Source organism: Mirounga angustirostris, unplaced genomic scaffold (assembly GCF_029215605.1).
Source record: "Mirounga angustirostris isolate CCGP_5_RB_7025 unplaced genomic scaffold, mMirAng1.0.hap1 SCAF_7, whole genome shotgun sequence".
In the NCBI taxonomy this organism is placed as follows: Eukaryota; Metazoa; Chordata; class Mammalia; order Carnivora; family Phocidae; genus Mirounga; species Mirounga angustirostris.
Window position 1 is genome coordinate 85,460,070 of NW_026991715.1, and position 17,517 is coordinate 85,477,586.

The 17,517-nt window shown below is 32.8% G+C and overlaps 1 protein-coding gene across 8 annotated transcripts in view; it reads left to right on the top strand.

The window, feature by feature from the left end:
• Positions 1-17,517, top strand: part of FER (FER tyrosine kinase) — a 423,881-nt gene that overhangs the window by 55,168 nt on the left and 351,196 nt on the right. For 7 of the 8 annotated variants that reach the window (XR_010413179.1, XM_064596457.1, XM_064596454.1 and 4 more), the window contains 2 exons: positions 167-340; positions 7,018-7,117. Coding sequence is in view for 6 of the 8 variants with exons in the window: in XM_064596457.1 (XP_064452527.1) it covers positions 167-340; positions 7,018-7,117 (274 nt within the window). In the remaining 2 variants the exon portion in view is untranslated. Of the gene's footprint in view, positions 1-166; positions 341-7,017; positions 7,118-17,517 lie in introns of those variants that run through there. The other variant, XM_045899738.3, reaches the window with a different exon arrangement.

Below are 17,517 nucleotides of genomic sequence, written 5' to 3' on the forward strand. Positions count from 1 at the left end.
TTGAACCACTCATAGCTCATTGTACAATTGCCAGAAACTTGGCATTTTTATATTAATGTCATAATTTGTATAAAACTAAATACTTAATGTTCCTGAATACTTAAAGCACAGTAAAATGGAAACCTTTAATACAGATGCTAATTTTATTTCTTTATTTTTTAAATAGTCTTGGCTACTTATGATTCAGCAGACGGAACAGCTTAGTAGAATAATGAAGACACATGCAGAGGACCTAAATTCTGGACCCTTACACAGGCTCACTATGATGATCAAAGACAAGCAGCAGGTGAAGAAGAGTTTTATAGGTGTTCATCAGCAGATAGAAGCAGAGATGATCAAGGTCAGTCTTTCTACTCTGGAATTCTTTTGTTAATGTGATTTTTAAATTCACTGAAATATTTTATCTTGTTTGACTTTAAAAATTATTCATCATTTTATAATGAGAAATAGGTTTTGGTGTCTCTAGTAAGTAATATTTTATTCTTATTGAATATAAAACACAATTGATTATAAGATGTACTGTTACTTTATGTACTCCTCTGAAAGAAAAAGAATGCTGCCAATCAAACTATGATACAGTGCTTTCTTATCACTTAGAATTTTTATTTTTTACTTACTGAAATAGCTCTTTTAGGTTTTATTATTTTTATTTTTAGTATGCATATAAAAAATATAGACAAAGTAAATGAAGATATTTTTAAATTTTCTTTACAGTGAGAGTTTGTCCCTTCTGGATAACTTTTTACAATGTTTTTCATTATGAAAATTTCAAATGTACAAAAGAAGAGAGAATAATAAAACAAACTCCTATTGACTGATCCACCCGCATAGTCAAGGTTTTTTTTTTTTTTTTTAATCTATACTCACCTACCTTTTCTAATACACTGGATCATTTTAAAGAAAATTCCAGGTATCATTTTATCCATAAATATTTTAGTATATATTGCTGAAATAAATACTCTTTTGAAAAAACTTAACCATATTATGATTAACCCACCTAAAAATAACAGTAATTCCTTAGGGTTATTAAATATCCTGACTGTGCTCAAATGACTGTTGTTTAAATGTTTTTTACAGTTGGTTCATTTGAATCATGACCCAAACATGGCTCACACATTATATTTGAATAATTTTCTTTTAATCTGTAGGTACCTCCCCCCAACCTTTTTAAAATGCCATTTATTTGTGGAAGAAACTGGGTAATTTACTCTATGGAATTGAATTTCTTTAATTTTTTATTTTATTTATTGTTATTCTTGCTGTTTTTGGGGGGCAAAAATATATCATAGGTACTGGTATAGACTTCCTATTTTTTTCATATCTGAGCTATCTGATGTCTTCTTGTTTATCTTTTGTGCTGTTAAACTTGACTAATAGGTTCTAGTGCTGCCAGACTGATCAACCTATTGATAAAGTTTCCCTTCAGCCATTCACCAATAGTTTTAGAAACAATTGATGTTTGTTGCTTAGATCCATTATTTTAGTAGGGGTTATAAAATGGCAGCATTTTACTTCTATCATTCCTAATGTGATTGTTAACTGTAATTTTTCAATAAAAAGTTTTCTTACATCAACTTTTTGGCTACCCTGAGGTATAGTTCATAAACAACAAACAGGATAAATGCTTGCTTTTTACAATTAATTAACCAGTTTGGAGAACAATGAATTGGTTCTTTAACAACTTCAAAAGTTAAGACTTCCAGTTTCCAGTCTGGCATGTAAGAAGTTTGGGTGTTGTCACACCATCCTAACAAAGAGTTAAAATTTGAATACATTGAAAAATCAACAGCTCTTCTTAGATCCTTAAGAGAAGTGAGGTGACAGAGCCATCGGCTCCCCCTAAAATTGGAGAGACATACAAGTGAATACAGAGAATCACAATTTACCAGAGCAAAAACCTCTTTGGGAAGCAGTGCTGTGTATAGGAACACCTGAACTGTAACTGACAAGTTCTGGATGCTCAGTGTGGACAATTTTGACTGTTAAAAACTCCAGGAGGAGCCATTTATTGAGGGGCCTCCGCACTTTTGTGAGTTTTACCTCCCAGACCTCTACCAGGTTCTCACAGTGAATATTGGAAAAAAATCTCATGCTCCAGCAGGGGGAGGGGAAAAGGAACCATTTTGATATATGCCAAAGCATTCTGTCCTTAATAAAGTGTGCTCTCAGGAGAAACTGTTTATCCTTAACCTAATTAATCTGGGGGAAGGAAAATTCATAACTCCTGCTTTCTCTGAGTGGGGAGTGGGATACTCAGCTGAATAGCACATGTGAAGTTCATAGCCAGAGGCACAGATTTAATAAAAGACTGAGACCTAAACATAGGGTATAAAATGCTTCCCCTTTTCTGACAGCTTATCACCACATTAGTAGAGGCCTATTTAATCAGTTTCTTTCACCTGGTACATCCTGCCTAGCAATCAAGAAAAAAATAATAAGGGAGAGCAAAAGGCAAAAATACACAATTGGAAGAGACAGAACAAGCATCAGACCCAGACACAGTAGGGGTGTTGGAATTATCAGACCAGGAATTTATAACAACTATGTATAATATGCTAAGGGCTCCAATGGGTAAAGTAAAAAGCATGAAAGAACAGTGGGTAATGTAAGCATAAAGATGGAAATCCTAAGAAAGAAACAAAAGGCATTCTAGCATTCTAGAGAGCAAAAATACTGTAACAGAAGTGAAGAATGACTTTGATGGGCTTAATAAGAGAATGGGCACAATTAAAGAAAGAATCTCTGAAATTGAGAATATATCAATAGAAATTTACAAAACTTGAAAAGCAGAGAATAAGGACTGAAAAAAAAAAAAGGGGACAGAATTAACCAAGAACTGTGGGGTAACTACAAAAGGTGTAACATATGTATAATGGGAATACCTGAAGGAGAAGAAAGAGAGAAAGGAACAGAAGAGATATTTGAAATGATAATGACTGTGAATTTCCCTAAGTTAATGTCAGACACCAAACAGCAGATCCAGGAAGTTCAGAGAACATCAAGCAGAATAAATGACCAAAAAACTACCCTTCAGCATATCAATTTCACACTACAGATAATCAAAAATAAAGAAAAAATCCTGAAAGAAGCCTGAGTAAAAAAGCACCTTACCTATAGAAGAACAAATATAAGAATTACATCTAACTTCTCCTCAGAATTAAGTAGGCAAGAAGGAAGTCGAATGAAATATTTAAGTGTTGAGAGAAAAAACCCACAATCCTAGAATTCTATACCTTGTGAAATTATCCTTCAAAAGTGAAATAAAGACTTTCTTAGACAAACAGAAATTGAGGAAACTTGTAGCCAGTGGATTGAGAAGGAAAATGATATAGGTCAGAAACTCAGATCTACGTAAAGAAAGAAAGAGCATTAGGGAGGGGCGCCTGGGTGGCTCAGTCAGTTAAGCAGCTGCCTTTGGCTCAGGTCATGATCCCAGGGTCCTGGGATCGAGTCCCACATCGGGCTCCCTGCTCGGCGGGAAGCCTGCTTCTCCCTCTCCCTTTGCCTGCTGCTCCCCCTTCTTGTGCTTTCTCTCTCTCTGATAAATAAAATCTTAAGAAAATAAAAGACCATTAGGGAAAGAATGTGAAGATAAAATAAAAACTTATTTTTCTCATTCTTGATCTAACGGGTAACAGTTTATTGAAAATAATAATAGCAACAATAAAATTCAGTTATGTACAGTCATGTATCTTGGGTGTGTATGTGTGTATACATACATATATAAGTTTATGTATGCTTATATATAAGTGAAATGAATGACAGCAATGATATACGGGATAGAAAGGAGGTATTAGGATTATATTGTTATTGTAAGGTACTCATACTACCTGTGAAGTGGTATAGTGTTCTTTGAAAATAGGCTTGCATTAGTTATAAATACATATTGTGAACTCCAGGGCACGTACTAAAAAAAGTTAAAAAAGAAATAATAACTGATATATAAGAAATGAGAGAGAATGGAATTGTATAAAATATCAAAACCATAGAAGAATAGTGGAAGACAAAAATAGGAACAAATAACAAAGGTAACAAATAGGAAACTAACAAATATGATTGCCATTAACCCAGGTATTTAGGTAAGTTATTTGAAAGTCAGTGGTCTAAATGAGCCAATTAAAGGACAGAGATTGTCAGAGTAGATTTACAAACAAGACCCAACTATATTTTATCTACAAGAAACCCATTTTAAATATTAAGACACATATAGATTGATAGTAAATGGATGGAGAAAGATATGTTATACTAACCCTAATCAAAGGAAAGTAGGAGTGGCTATATTAATTTCAGACAGAGCAGTCTTCAAAGCAAGGAAACCTATTGGGGATAAAGAGGGGAATTACATAATGATAAAGGGGTTAGTTCTCCAAGAAGACATAACAATCCTTAACTTGTATATGCCCAACAACATAATGTCAAAATACTGAAGGAGCTGTAAAAACTGATAGAATTGCAAGAAGAAATAGATGAATACTCCATTACAGTTGGAGACTTAACATCCCCCCATCAGAAATGAACAAACCCAGCAGGCAGAAAATCAGTAAGGACATAGGTGAACTTAATAGTACCACTAATCAATTAGATGCAGTGAACATTTACAGACTATTTCATTGAATAACAGCAGAATCATATTCTTCTGAAGCTTACATGGAAGATTCAACAGATAGACCACATTCTAGACCATAAATCATACCTTAATAAATTTAGAAGAATAAAAATCATCCAGTATCTGCTCTTAGACCACAATGGAATTAAACTAGAAATCAGTAATAGAAAGATAGCGGGATCATAGTGTACTTCTGTTTTCAACTGTTTGAGAAACCTCCATACTGTTTTCCAGAGTAGCGGCAGCAATTTGCACTCCAACCAACAGTGTAAGAGGGTTCCTCTTTCTCTGCATCCTCGCCAGCACCTGTTGTTTCCTGTTAATTTTAGCATTTGTGACTGGTGGAGGTGATATCTCATTGTAGTTTCGGTTTTCATTTCCCTGATGATGAGTGATGTTGAGCATCTTTTCATATGTCTGTTGGCCATCTAGATGTCTTCTTTGGAAAAGATTAAACAAAATACTTCTAAGTGGCACATGGATCAAAGAAGAAATCTCAAGAGAAATTAAAAAATATTTTGAACTAAATGAAAATGAAAATAAAACCCATCAAAATTTGTAGGTTGCAAAAGCAGTGCTTAGATGAAAATTTATAGCATGAATGTATGTTAGGAAAGAAAAAAGATCTAAAATCAATCCTCTAAACTTCTACCTTAGGGCATTAGAAAAAAAAGAAAGAGCAAATTGAATCCAAAGTAAGCAGAAGAAACGAAATGATACAAATTAGAGTGGAATTAGTTAAAGTGAAAACATAAAACCAATAGGAAAATCAACAAAACCAAAAGCTGGTTCTTTGAAAAGATCAATAAAATCATTAAGTTTGTAGCCAGGTTAACTAATAAAAACAATGTGGGCACAAATTACTAATATCAGGAGTGAAAGAGGGGACATCAACTACATAGTCCATATTAAAAGGGTAATGAAGGAATACTGTGAACAACTCTGTACCCACAAATTTGATTTCATACAAGAAATTTGGCAATTCTATGGAAGACACAGTCTGCTAAAAACTCACACAAGAAGAGATAGACGATCTGAATAGGCATATATCTATTAAAGTCATTGAATCAATAACTAATAACCTTCCAAAACAGAAAGCACCAGGCTCAGATAGTGAATTTTATCAAACATTTAAGGAAGGAATCATACCAATTCTCTATGAACTCTTTCAGAAAAAGAAACTGAGGGATACTTCCTAACTAATCCAAGAGACCACCATTACCAAACCAGGCAAAGATATTAGAAGAAAAGAAAACTACAGTATCTCTCATGAGCATAGGTGCAAAAATCCGCTGGTACAACATTTGAAAATCAATTAATGCAGTCCATTACATGAACAGATTAAAAAAGAAAAATCACATAAGCATGCAAATAGATGCAGAAAAATCACTTGACATGCAGAAAAATCACTTGACAAAATTTTACAAAACCAGTACACATTCATGATAAAAACTCTCAGTAATCTAGGAAAAGAGGAAACCTTCCTCAACTTGATAAAGAATATCTACAGAAAAGGTACAGCTAACATATAAGTAATGGTAAGAAACTTGAAACTTTCCCACTAAGATCAGAAGCAAGTCAAGGATGTTTCCTCTTACTGTTGCTTGTTAACATCATGCTGGAAACCTTAGCCAATGCAACAAGACAAGAAAAAGAAATATATACAGACTGGGAACAATGAAATAAATCTGTCTTTGTTCACAGATGACATGACTGTCTATGTAGAAAATCCAAGAAAATCAACAAAAAAACTTGGAATTAGTAAGTGATTATAGCAAGGTTACAGGATACAATGTTACCATACAAAAGTCAGTGACTTTCCTATACATCAACAATAAGCAAGTGGAATATGAAATTAAAAGCACAATACCGTTTTCATTAGCACCTCCAAAAATGAAATACTTAGGTATAAATCTAACAACATATATACAAAATCTATAGGAGAACAACTGAATTCCAATGAGAGAATTCATAGAAGAAATAATTGGGAGACATATCCCATGGTTGTCGATGAGAAGACTCAATATTGTCAAGATGTCAGTTGTTCCCAGCTTGCTCTTTAGATTTAACACAATCCCAATCAAAGTCCCCAGTAAGTTATTTTGTGGATATTGAAAAACTGATTCTAAAGTTTATATGAAGAGGCAAAAGCCCCACACTGGTCAACAGAATATTAATATGGAATATTATTTAATGCTCAAATAAAGGAGCTATCAAGCCACAAAAAGACCCAGAGGAAACTTACATGCATATTACTAAGTGAAAGAAGCCAATCTAAAAAGTTACATACTATGTGATTCTAACTATATGATATTCTGGATAACACAAACTATGGAGACAATAGAAAGATCAGTGGTTGCCAGGGGTTAAGGGAGTAATTTAAAATTTGTTCTTTATTTTTTTTTTGACAGGTTACAAAGACAGAATTAGAGAAATTAAAATCCAGCTATAGACAGTTAATAAAAGAAATGAATTCTGCCAAAGAGAAATATAAAGAAGCTTTAGCTAAAGGTATGAAAAATTGTTTATTTTAGTGATTTTTATTCTCATCATTTGAAGGTTGTCTTTATGAGTAGCAGAATGATTCCACTTAGACCAATTCACATTTTAAAAATATCAAAATATGCCAAAATAGGATAATTGTCAAATTATTTAATAAGTCTTTTTATTTTTTTGTTTTTTTAAAATGATGTAAAATATTTTTGAGTAGTTCATACTACATGGAATTACATAGCACTGGTAATAGAATGCAAAGAATGTTTAAAATTTTCTCTCCAGCATCAGATTTATTATTTAATTACTGAATACTGAATAAGAAAAATAAGGTTGTGTTTGTTTAGATACCTTTTTTAGTCTTCTTTTTACCTGTGGTATTTAAAAGCCACTAATAGACAAGATTATTTTATAGCATTATTTTGCTTTCATAGCTTAATTTTATGTGCCTATATTGTCCTAACATTTTCATAAATGGAAGTAAATAGAAAGAGAAACATTATTTATATTTTAAACAAGTGTTTATGGTTATGAGTTTTTAAATGTGAGTAAACAGTCTTCATATTTAAATTTTTTTAATTATAAAAGTTGGAGGTTTTAAAAAAAAATTCTTCCTGTCTAAATATAAGCTTTATTAGCAGCTCTGTCTTCTTTTTCTCAACATATTTTCTCTTGGTCTTTTACTTGTTGTGTATATATTCTTATTTTCCTGAGGTAAATGAAATAAATAGCTCTACATTTGAATATGTCTTGCACAATGAAAATACTATGTTTTTGTTGTTAATCCCAGTAGACTAAAAGAGATCCTGATTTGGATGCATTTCTTCCTCCTTCCCTTTCTTACTTCTTTCCTTTGTCTCCCTGCTCTTCCTCCTCTGGCTGCTCTCTGCTTGCTTCCTCCCTTTCCTTCTCTCTGTCCTTCCCCTTTCTCTTGCTTTCTCTCTGCTCCCCGTTTTCCTGCCAACACTTTGTTTCCCTCTGTTCCTGTCCCCACCCCTCACACATTTACCTCATGTTTCTGCTTTTTGCAGTGTTTCTACTACTTTTTTAGGGAAGATGAAGCTGTGTTTAAAGTTTTCTTATTTCTGCTTATTTTTCATGGACCTCAACCAGTATTTTGAGATCATGATCTCTTTATTAGTATAAACATATCTTTTAAAATACTTTTGTAATTCAATTATCTTAAATTATTTAAGTGATAAAACCAAAGAATGGCATTGTGTAAAGATCATATACATACATATACATACTTTGGAGTCAGATAGTATTGGATGTAAGTTCCAACACTGTATGATTATTTCATAGATTTTCAAATTTCATTTATCTAATTTTAATTCCTTTATTATTTTAAAGAGAGCTTTATATAATCTAGAAATATTTACTGAGCATTTGCTGTCTTTAAGTTATTGAAATTCAAGCAGTATTTCCAAGGCATTCAAGAAGCTTACCCATTTCTAGTTGATATTCTAATTTATGAACTACAAGTCTTATCCTCTTTCAAAGTTCAGTTTATGTCAAGAGATCCCTTGCTTAATCAAGAGTAGTTTAGAAGTAGTTTTGCATGTTAAGCATTACTACTTAATCTGTCAAAATAGTTAATTTTATAAAGTCTGTTACTTAATGCATGGGTAGCATTCTCAAATTAGTGCCCTATATTAAAAATATCCACCCAGAGCAATTGATGACTTAATCCAACTGTATTGTAATTCAGGTATGCTAAGTATTTCACTCTAGATCTGTATCTGTTGGAGAATGATTAGTTAAAAAAAAGAAATAGATATTTACTCCCTAGTCTTTGATATCCATTTTTTAATGATAGTTTATTTTGCCTTAATAAATGAAATCTAATTCTGATGTCATAGTAAAATTTTAAATAGTCCTTGTACCTAGTGCTTATATTATCAAATATTTTTCACAGATAACAGTTGTTCTTTATTGTTTTTTTATTACTTTTAATCTAGATAAAATACTATTTAGTGTTGTATTAATAGTAGGAAGGCAACTAGAAAATTTGAAGATTCTAGTTTTTTTTTTTTTTTAAGATTTTATTTATTTATTTGACAGAGAGAGACACAGCTAGAGAGGGAACACAGCAGGGGGAGTGGGAGAGGGAGAAGCAGGCTTCCTGCGAAGCAGGGAGCCCGATGTGGGGCTCGATCCCAGGACCCTGGGATCATGACCTGAGCCGAAGGCAGATGCTTAATGACCGAGCCACCCAGGTGCCCCTGAAGATTGTAGTTTTAATTGGTCCCAAGAAGTGTTATTATTTGGCTGAATCTCATGAATTTATTTACATTCTCCTTCTGAAAGGAGAATTAGTGATAATATTTTCCTATTTTCAAAAATTTGATTGCTGCCATTAAGTCCATTTATAACCTATAGAATACATATTTTTAAAATAAGTTCTTATATGATTGTGTTCGATACTTGACACATACGTAAATTTATCTTTTTATAATCAAAACTATCATGTTTTGTGAAAAAGTATAAAATTATATTTTTGAACACTTTGTTTCTGTTATCAAACTACTTTTCGTGTTTAATGTGGAAATAGGGTTTCTATTGTGAAGTTATTTACTCTATAAGGATAGCAAAATTTCCGACATTTGCAGACTTTATGTCAGAACCTTAGTTCATCTGTATAGGCCAGACCAGGGTAGTTCTGGAATGGTTTCTAGGGACTGCTGGGCACTGACAGTGAATACCCTGGCTGTGGTTCTAGCAACCATAGATATTAGGAGGTCTTAAGACCCAAGTCTGACATATAGCTTCCAGTTAGAGAAGATGAGCCTTTAGGGGACACAAGGCTTTGGGGGGAAACAAGGCCTGAAAATAATTCCTGTAGCAAGGGTTAAATTCTGGATTTGAGAATGGGTTGGGAGTTAAGAACTCAGTTACTGCAACTGGAGGTTTAGCACTTACAGTTGATCAGGAGGAAGGCTGGGTTAATGCTTAAATTCCAAATTCCTGACCCCTGCTGTGTGGATTACACAAAATACTTTAAATTTTGAATATTAAAGTTTTTATCCAAAGGAACATTAGTTTATGTTGTCTAATGTAAAATATAAGAGTAATTTGCAACATGAATGTAGCATTTTAATTAATTTTTTTGTAATATATCTTAAGTATTAAACATGTTTTGCTCTGTGCTGAGAAAGCAAGTATTTGTCTTAAATTGACTTGGACTAATTTGAACATTAGTCTATTGATTATTATTTATAACATGTAAACTGAGAACAACCAAAATAATTTTAGTTAACCCTATCGAACTGAAGTTAATAATTCAGAGTGTTTGTTGATAACAGCATAGAATAATGAGTTCTTGAATACAAAATACACAGGTTTTACTTTTCTATTGCAGATTAAATTCTGAATACTTTAAGTTGGTTGAACACCTGTTTAGGTTTAGCCATAAAACAGTTTTGTGAATCTATAAAGCTTGTATCTGAACTAAGGTTTTGACGTAATGCCTATAAATGTTGGCAAAATTTTCTATCACATTTATCCATATAAAAAGTAAATGACTTCACAAAGGAACTCTTGCACAATCATGTTGTCTATGAATAAAGAAAGTTTAACTTTCCCTTTCCAATCTGGATAGCTTTTTCTTGCCTAATTGCCCTAGCTAGAACCTCCAGTATAATGTTGAATAGAGGTAGAAAGAGCAAAGATAATTGTCTTGTTCCTGAACTTCGGGGAAAAGTAAAAATTAAGTATTAAGTTAGCTATAGTTTCAAAGTTTTTATCAAGTTGAAGTTCCTTTCTATTCCTGTTTTAGAGTAGATGTTGGATTTTGTCAAATTCTTTCTTTATGTCTATTGAGATAAATATTTTTTCTTCTTTTTGTTTGTATGAATTACTTTGATTGATTTTCACGTTTCAAGTATTACACCATCTCACATTCTTGGGATAAACTCCTTGGTTGTGATGCACTATTATTTTTTTATATTGTTGGATGTGGTGGGCTAAGTTTTTTCCATAATTTTTATCTATATCTTTTGTTTCTTGTATTTTTATCTCATTTTATTATAAAGATAATGCTATTCTGTGGATGGTTACTTCCTGTTCAACAAGAAAGATTTTTGTTCAATTGGTAATATTTCTTAAATATTGGTAGAATTCACTTGTGAGGCATCTGGGTCTGTTTTTATTTTTTCTTTTTGGCAAAGATTTTTAAACTATAAACTCAAGTTTTTGAATTGATGTAGACTCTTTAGTTTATCTGTTTCTTTTTGAGTTTTAATGGGTTGTATCCTTCAAGGAAATGTCCATTACACCTAAGTTGTTGAATTTATTGCTATTAAATTGTTCATAATATTTCCTTATTCACCTTTTTAATTTGTAGAATCTGTGGTGACTTCTCTTTCCCATTCTTGATAGTGGTGTTTTATGTCTTTTCTCTTTGTTCCTAATCATTCTGGCTAGAGGTTTATCAATTTTATTAATTTTCTCAAGGATCAGCTTTTGGCTTTATTGTTGTTTTTTTTTTTCCTATTTTTCTGCTTTCTATTTAATTGGTTTATGCTCTAATCTTTATTATTTCTTTCCTTCTGCTTGTTTTAGGCTTAGTTTGCACCATTTAAAAAAATTTTAAATGTTCTTAATATGGAAGCTAAAATCATTGATTTGAGAACTGTTATTTTTCTACAGGCATTTTGTGCTATAAATTTCCCTAAGTACTGTTTTAGCAACATTCCAAAAATTTTCATACACCATCTTCATTTTCATTCAATTAAAAATACTTTCTAATTTCCTTTTTGTTTTTTCTTTGATCTATAGGTTATTTAAAAGTATGTGGGTTACTTTTCTAAACTTCTGGCATTTTTCTAGAGATGTTTATATTTTTTATTTATAATTTAATTCCATTTTGATCTGAGGATATTTATGACTTCATTTCTTTAAATTTATGTGTATGTGTTATTTGGCCCACAGTATGGTCTGTTTTGATAAATGCTTCATATGCACTTGATAAGAATGTGTATTCTCCTGCTGTTGGTTGGAGTGGTCTATATTGTCAGCTTTTGGTCCAGTAGGCTAATTGTGTTTTTTTATTTTTTTATGTTCTTACTGATTTTCTGTCTACTTGTTATATTAATGATTGAGTGAGGGCAAATGAAATCTCCCACTGTAATTGTGGATTAGTCTATTTCTTTTTGTAGTTGTCAATATTTTTCTTCATGTGTTTTGAAAATCTCTTACTAGGTGAATAAGCAGTTATGGTTATTATATCCCTTGATGACTTGACCACTTTATCATTATAAAATGATCTTTATTATCCCTGGTAGTATTATTTGCTGTGTTATCTATTCTACCTGATATTAATATAGCCATTTCAGCATTACTTTGATTAGTGTTTACATGGTATATCTTTTTTTTTTTTCATTCTTTAATGTTTTAGTCTTTATTTTTGAATTACATTTCTTGTAATCACCATATAGTTAGGTCGTGCTTTTTTATCTTGTTAATCTCTACCTTTTAATAGACTATATTTATTGGGACTTTTGATAATGTTAGGCTTAAATCTGTCATCTTGCAGTTTGTTTTCTCTTTGTTCCACATATTCTTTATTCTCCTTTTCATTTTATCTGCCTTCTTTTGGATGAATTGAAACATTTTCTTAAGATTCCTTTTTATCCCTTTTGTTGTCTTACTACCTTTAACTTTTTGTTTTGTTATGTTATCTTTAATTTACCATAGTATATCTTCAGGTGCTATTATAATGCTTAGCTTTTAACATGAGATTCTTATAATGGTACAGTCTTCTGGTCTGTGTGCTATTATTGAAATATATTTTACTTTTGCATATGTTTGTAAAGTCCACCCTACCTTGTTAATATTTTTGTGTTTGTTTAGTCAGTTATTTTTAAAATTACAATAGAACATCTCATATATTCATCTATGTAGCTATCTTTTCTGGCATTTTGTATTCCATCTGGTATCATTTTACTTTTGCCTGAATGATTTACTTTAATGTTTCTTGTAAGTCTGTAGGTAATAAATTCTTTGAGTTTTGGCATGCTTGAAAAAGTTTTTATTTCACCTTTGTTTTTGAAATATATCCTTATTGGGTATAGAATTCTATTTTGGCATTTTTTTCGTCTTCAGATCTTTAAAGATGTTGTTCTAGTATCATGTCATGGAGAAATCTGCTCTAATCTTTATCTTTGTGCTCTGTGCATTTTATTTTCTTTTGGTAGCTTTTAGGATTTTCTTTTTATCATTGGTTTTAAGCAATTTGATCATGATGTATATTTGCTGTAGTTTTTTTTTCCTTGTGTTTGTGGTTTTTGAGCCACTTGTATCTGAGACCTTATAGTTTTCATCAAATTTGGAAAACTTTTGTCCATTATTTCTTCACATATATTTTCTGTCTCTCCATCTCTGTTCTCTCTGTTAGAGACTCCTGTTACATATATACTGGGTTGCTTGCAGTTGTCTCACAGCCAATTGATATTTCGCATTATTTCCCTCCATCTTATTTTCTCTTTCTCTTTTTTTTTTAAACATTTATTTATTTTAGAAAAAGAGAGAGAGTGTATGAGTGCAGGGGGAGGGGCAATGGGAGAGGGAGGGAGAGAGAGAGAATCTCAAGCAGACTCCTTGCAGAGCGTGGCACTGGAGGTGGAGCTTGATCCCAGGACCTTGACATCATGACCTGAGTCAAAATCAAGAGTCAGACGTTTAGCCAACTGAGCCACCCAGGCATCCCTCTTTCTGTTTCATTTTGATTAATGTCTATGGCTGTATTTACAGGTTTACTAATCTTCCTTTCTACAATGTCTAATCTGCCTTTAATCCCATGCAACATAGTTTTCATTTTAGGCATTGCACATTATGCCTGAATAATTGCGATTTGGGTCTTTTCTTAAAAGGTATCTACTTAGGGCGCCTGGGTGGCTCAGTCGTTAAGCGTCTGCCTTCGGCTCAGGTCATGATCCCAGGGTCCTGGGATCGAGTCCCACATCGGGCTCCCTGCTCTGTGGGAAGCCTGCTTCTCCCTCTCCCACTCCCCCTGCTTGTGTTCCTGCTCTCGCTATGTCTCTCTCTGTCAAAAAAATAAATAAAATCTAAAAAAAAAAAAAGATTCTTTAAAAAAAAAAAAAGGTATCTACTTAACACTTTAACCTAAGGTTAGAGTCTTAGTGGACTTCATCTTTTCATTTGTTCTGAGAGTTGTATGAGTTTACTCATTCCCAGATTTTTTTATTTCACTATAATCTTCCACTTATTTATGTTGTAAAAAATATACATAATCTTTACCTATATATCTACATGCAGTCCCTTTGTCCATATGCCATGTAGCATTTTTTTCGAAAGTTAAAAAATATTTTTTTTAAGAGTAAATGTATGGTAATTTTATAAAATGTAAGCAATACCATATTGAACCATATGGTTTTGGATTAAGTGAATTTAAATACAATTTTGCTTTGAAGTTTTATAGTTTGCTTGAAGATATACTGAAGTATCAGAAAAGATGTTCAAAATAATTCTCATAGTTATATATTCTTATATAGCCTATTTAATTGATTCTATGTGGCTAGAATTATAGTAGGGTTTTATATTTACCAAGCCTCAAAATACTCAAAATAAACATTTGTAGGGGTTTCTCTTACATGAGTAGAAGTCTGAATGCTTTTGCTTTATCATACATCATATTCAGAAAAAAGATGAGATGAGCTACTCCCCATTACACATGCCTATAGCAGTCAGTCTAGTGAAGTTTAAAAGGAGCTCTCTTCACCCACTTTTATAACAAGAGTAGGGAAACAAACTCTCCTTCAAATTTTCTTTCTTTATGGGAAACAAAACAGAGTGCTAAGAGATTTGTAAACTCCCTGATTATTTACAAGCCCTCACTTATCCTATGCAGACAGAATAAGAGGATACTTACTGCTAGAACTGTGGAGAGTTAGCTACAAGTCTCATTCAAAAGTAAATTTTTCTGTAATTGGGAAGTAGATTTTCTTAGATTGCCTCTTCATGCATTATGAATAGTTCTGTGGTATTTTATAGCCAATTAAAATTGATTAGATCCATTGAGTTGTCTCTTTAGAGTACTTTAATTATGAAAACCAGTTTGAAATGAGTCCAGATTTGAGACAGATGGTTAAATTTATGTTTAAATAAATCCAAATTTTAAAAAAATGAAAAAACTTTTTAAAGGCTCTTTTAGTTGATTTTCTCATTTTTAGTCCAACAAGAATGGCACCTGGCCTTTCTGTTCAATAATCTCTAAATCTTGGAGACTTTTAAAAATTAGAATCTTGTGTGCATGGCATATGGAGGTCCTCTAGACAAACAGTCTGAACTTCAAATTTACCTCTCAGTTCAGCCTAAGGAAAGAGATCCATTTTGGATACAGGACTTGCTAAAGACCAAAGCCAAGTTCAAGGTGTTTGTTGATCATCACTTCTATTAATGCGGCTTGAAAGTGAGAAGTTTTCTTTTTTTTTTTTTTGGACCTACTTATTAATACATGATGTATCAGCAGCTAACTTATGGTGTGAATGCTTTTTACTGCCTGGAGCTTAATATGATAGGAACTTTACAAGGTCATAAAGAGTAATGACATTCTTCATTGTTAATCTGATTTGCATTGGGTTGAAGTTGCAGAAATTGGAGTGACGGTTATAATATTCTCATTAGATGCTGAAATATTATGTGGGATGGGATATGCTACATGATTCATTTATTTTCTGCAGAGAACTTCCTAAAATTAAAATAAAATTAAAGCACAATAATTTGATTTATCCCTATTTTTCTTAGTTTTATTGAATAAACAAACCTAAGTTTCACATACAAAGAGATTAAGAGAAATGATATCCTTTTGCTGATTTTCCTCTATATTTTATAGGTGAGCTCCTTAACAATATTAGTTTTGGACTTGATTATTAGAAAGATGATATAAACAGATGCAGAAAGTAAAATTGTAATCTTTCTATAAGTTTTAACTTTGTAAAATTTTTATTTAAGCTTAAATTTATTTTTTAATAGTAAGAACCATATCAATTTATGTATTTTCTTTTTCTGTGCCAGGCACTGTTATTTGCACTAAGAATATTGTAGATAACAAACCATACAAAAATTCCTGCCTCTATCAGGCTTACATTTTAGAGAAGAGAGCTAATTAATACAATAAGTAAGTGAAACATATAATATATTAGATGGTGATAAGTACCATGGAGAAAAATGAAACACGGTAGGTGGATAGGATTTGGGGAGGATGATCAAGTCAGGCTTCATGGAGAAAGAGACATATCAATGAAGAGTGAAGGAAGCGAGGAAGGGACGAGTACTCCAGGTAGAGGGAATAGCCAAAGCAAAGTCACTGAGATGGGATCATGTCTGGCATATTTGAGGAGTGGTACAAACACTTGTGTGGCTGGAACTGGGGGACTAATAAAGGAAAGACACGGAGTATGGGATGAAATCAGGGAGAGCGATGGTGAGTGAGGGAGGCCCAGATTTTGTAGGGTTTTGGTCGTTCTTTTAAAACACTTTGGCTTTTACTCTTATAAAATGGGACGCCATCGTAGGTTTTGAGCAGAAGAGTGACATGAACTAACTTACATTTTAATAGGATAATTCTGGCAGCCTTGTTGAGACTATGAGGTGTGGAAGGAGGATGGAAGTAAGGAGATTACTTCCAGGCTATTGAAGTAATAATACAGGCAAGGGCTCATGCTTGCCTGGACCTGGGGTGGTAGTAACAGGTGGTGAGAAGTGGTCAGTTTCTGGATATACAGTTGATTCTTGTTATTTACGGTAGTTATGTTCTGTGAAATCACTCTGAACACTAAATTAGTGTTAGCTGAGTACTGAATCATTGCCCCTATTGGACATAACACAGGGCATTAGGTTCCTATAAGCACAACATTTTTTTTTAAGATTTTATTTATTTATTTGAGAGAGAGTGAGCATGAGGAAGATGAGGGGCAAAAGGAGAAGCAGACTCCCTACTGAGCAGGGAGCCCCATGCGGGGCTCGATCCCAGGACTGGGATATCATGGCCTGAGCTGAAGGCAGACGCTTAACCGACTAAGCCACCCAGGAGCCCCAGGTCCCAACATTTTTGATGACTGATCCAATACATCATCCTGTTTTATGTGTGTATCTGTTTAAATACACCTTCTTTAGTATATATTGTCGTTGATTCATTAACATTGAACTCAAAGCCAACAGTGTTACAACTCATGACTAAACAAAGCTATCTGACACGTATTTTCTCTATAAAACAAGTGATAGCCTTCTCGATCATAAGAGTAGTAGACAGCGCTTGAGCACTACGTTTAGCCATTTTAGACAGCAAAATCATCAATTAAAAGCACAAAAATGCAATCAATGTGGAACTAAATAGACTGCAAAATGGACAGCTTACAGCACGGGAGCTGAAACAAAAAGGCAGACGGAGCCTTGTT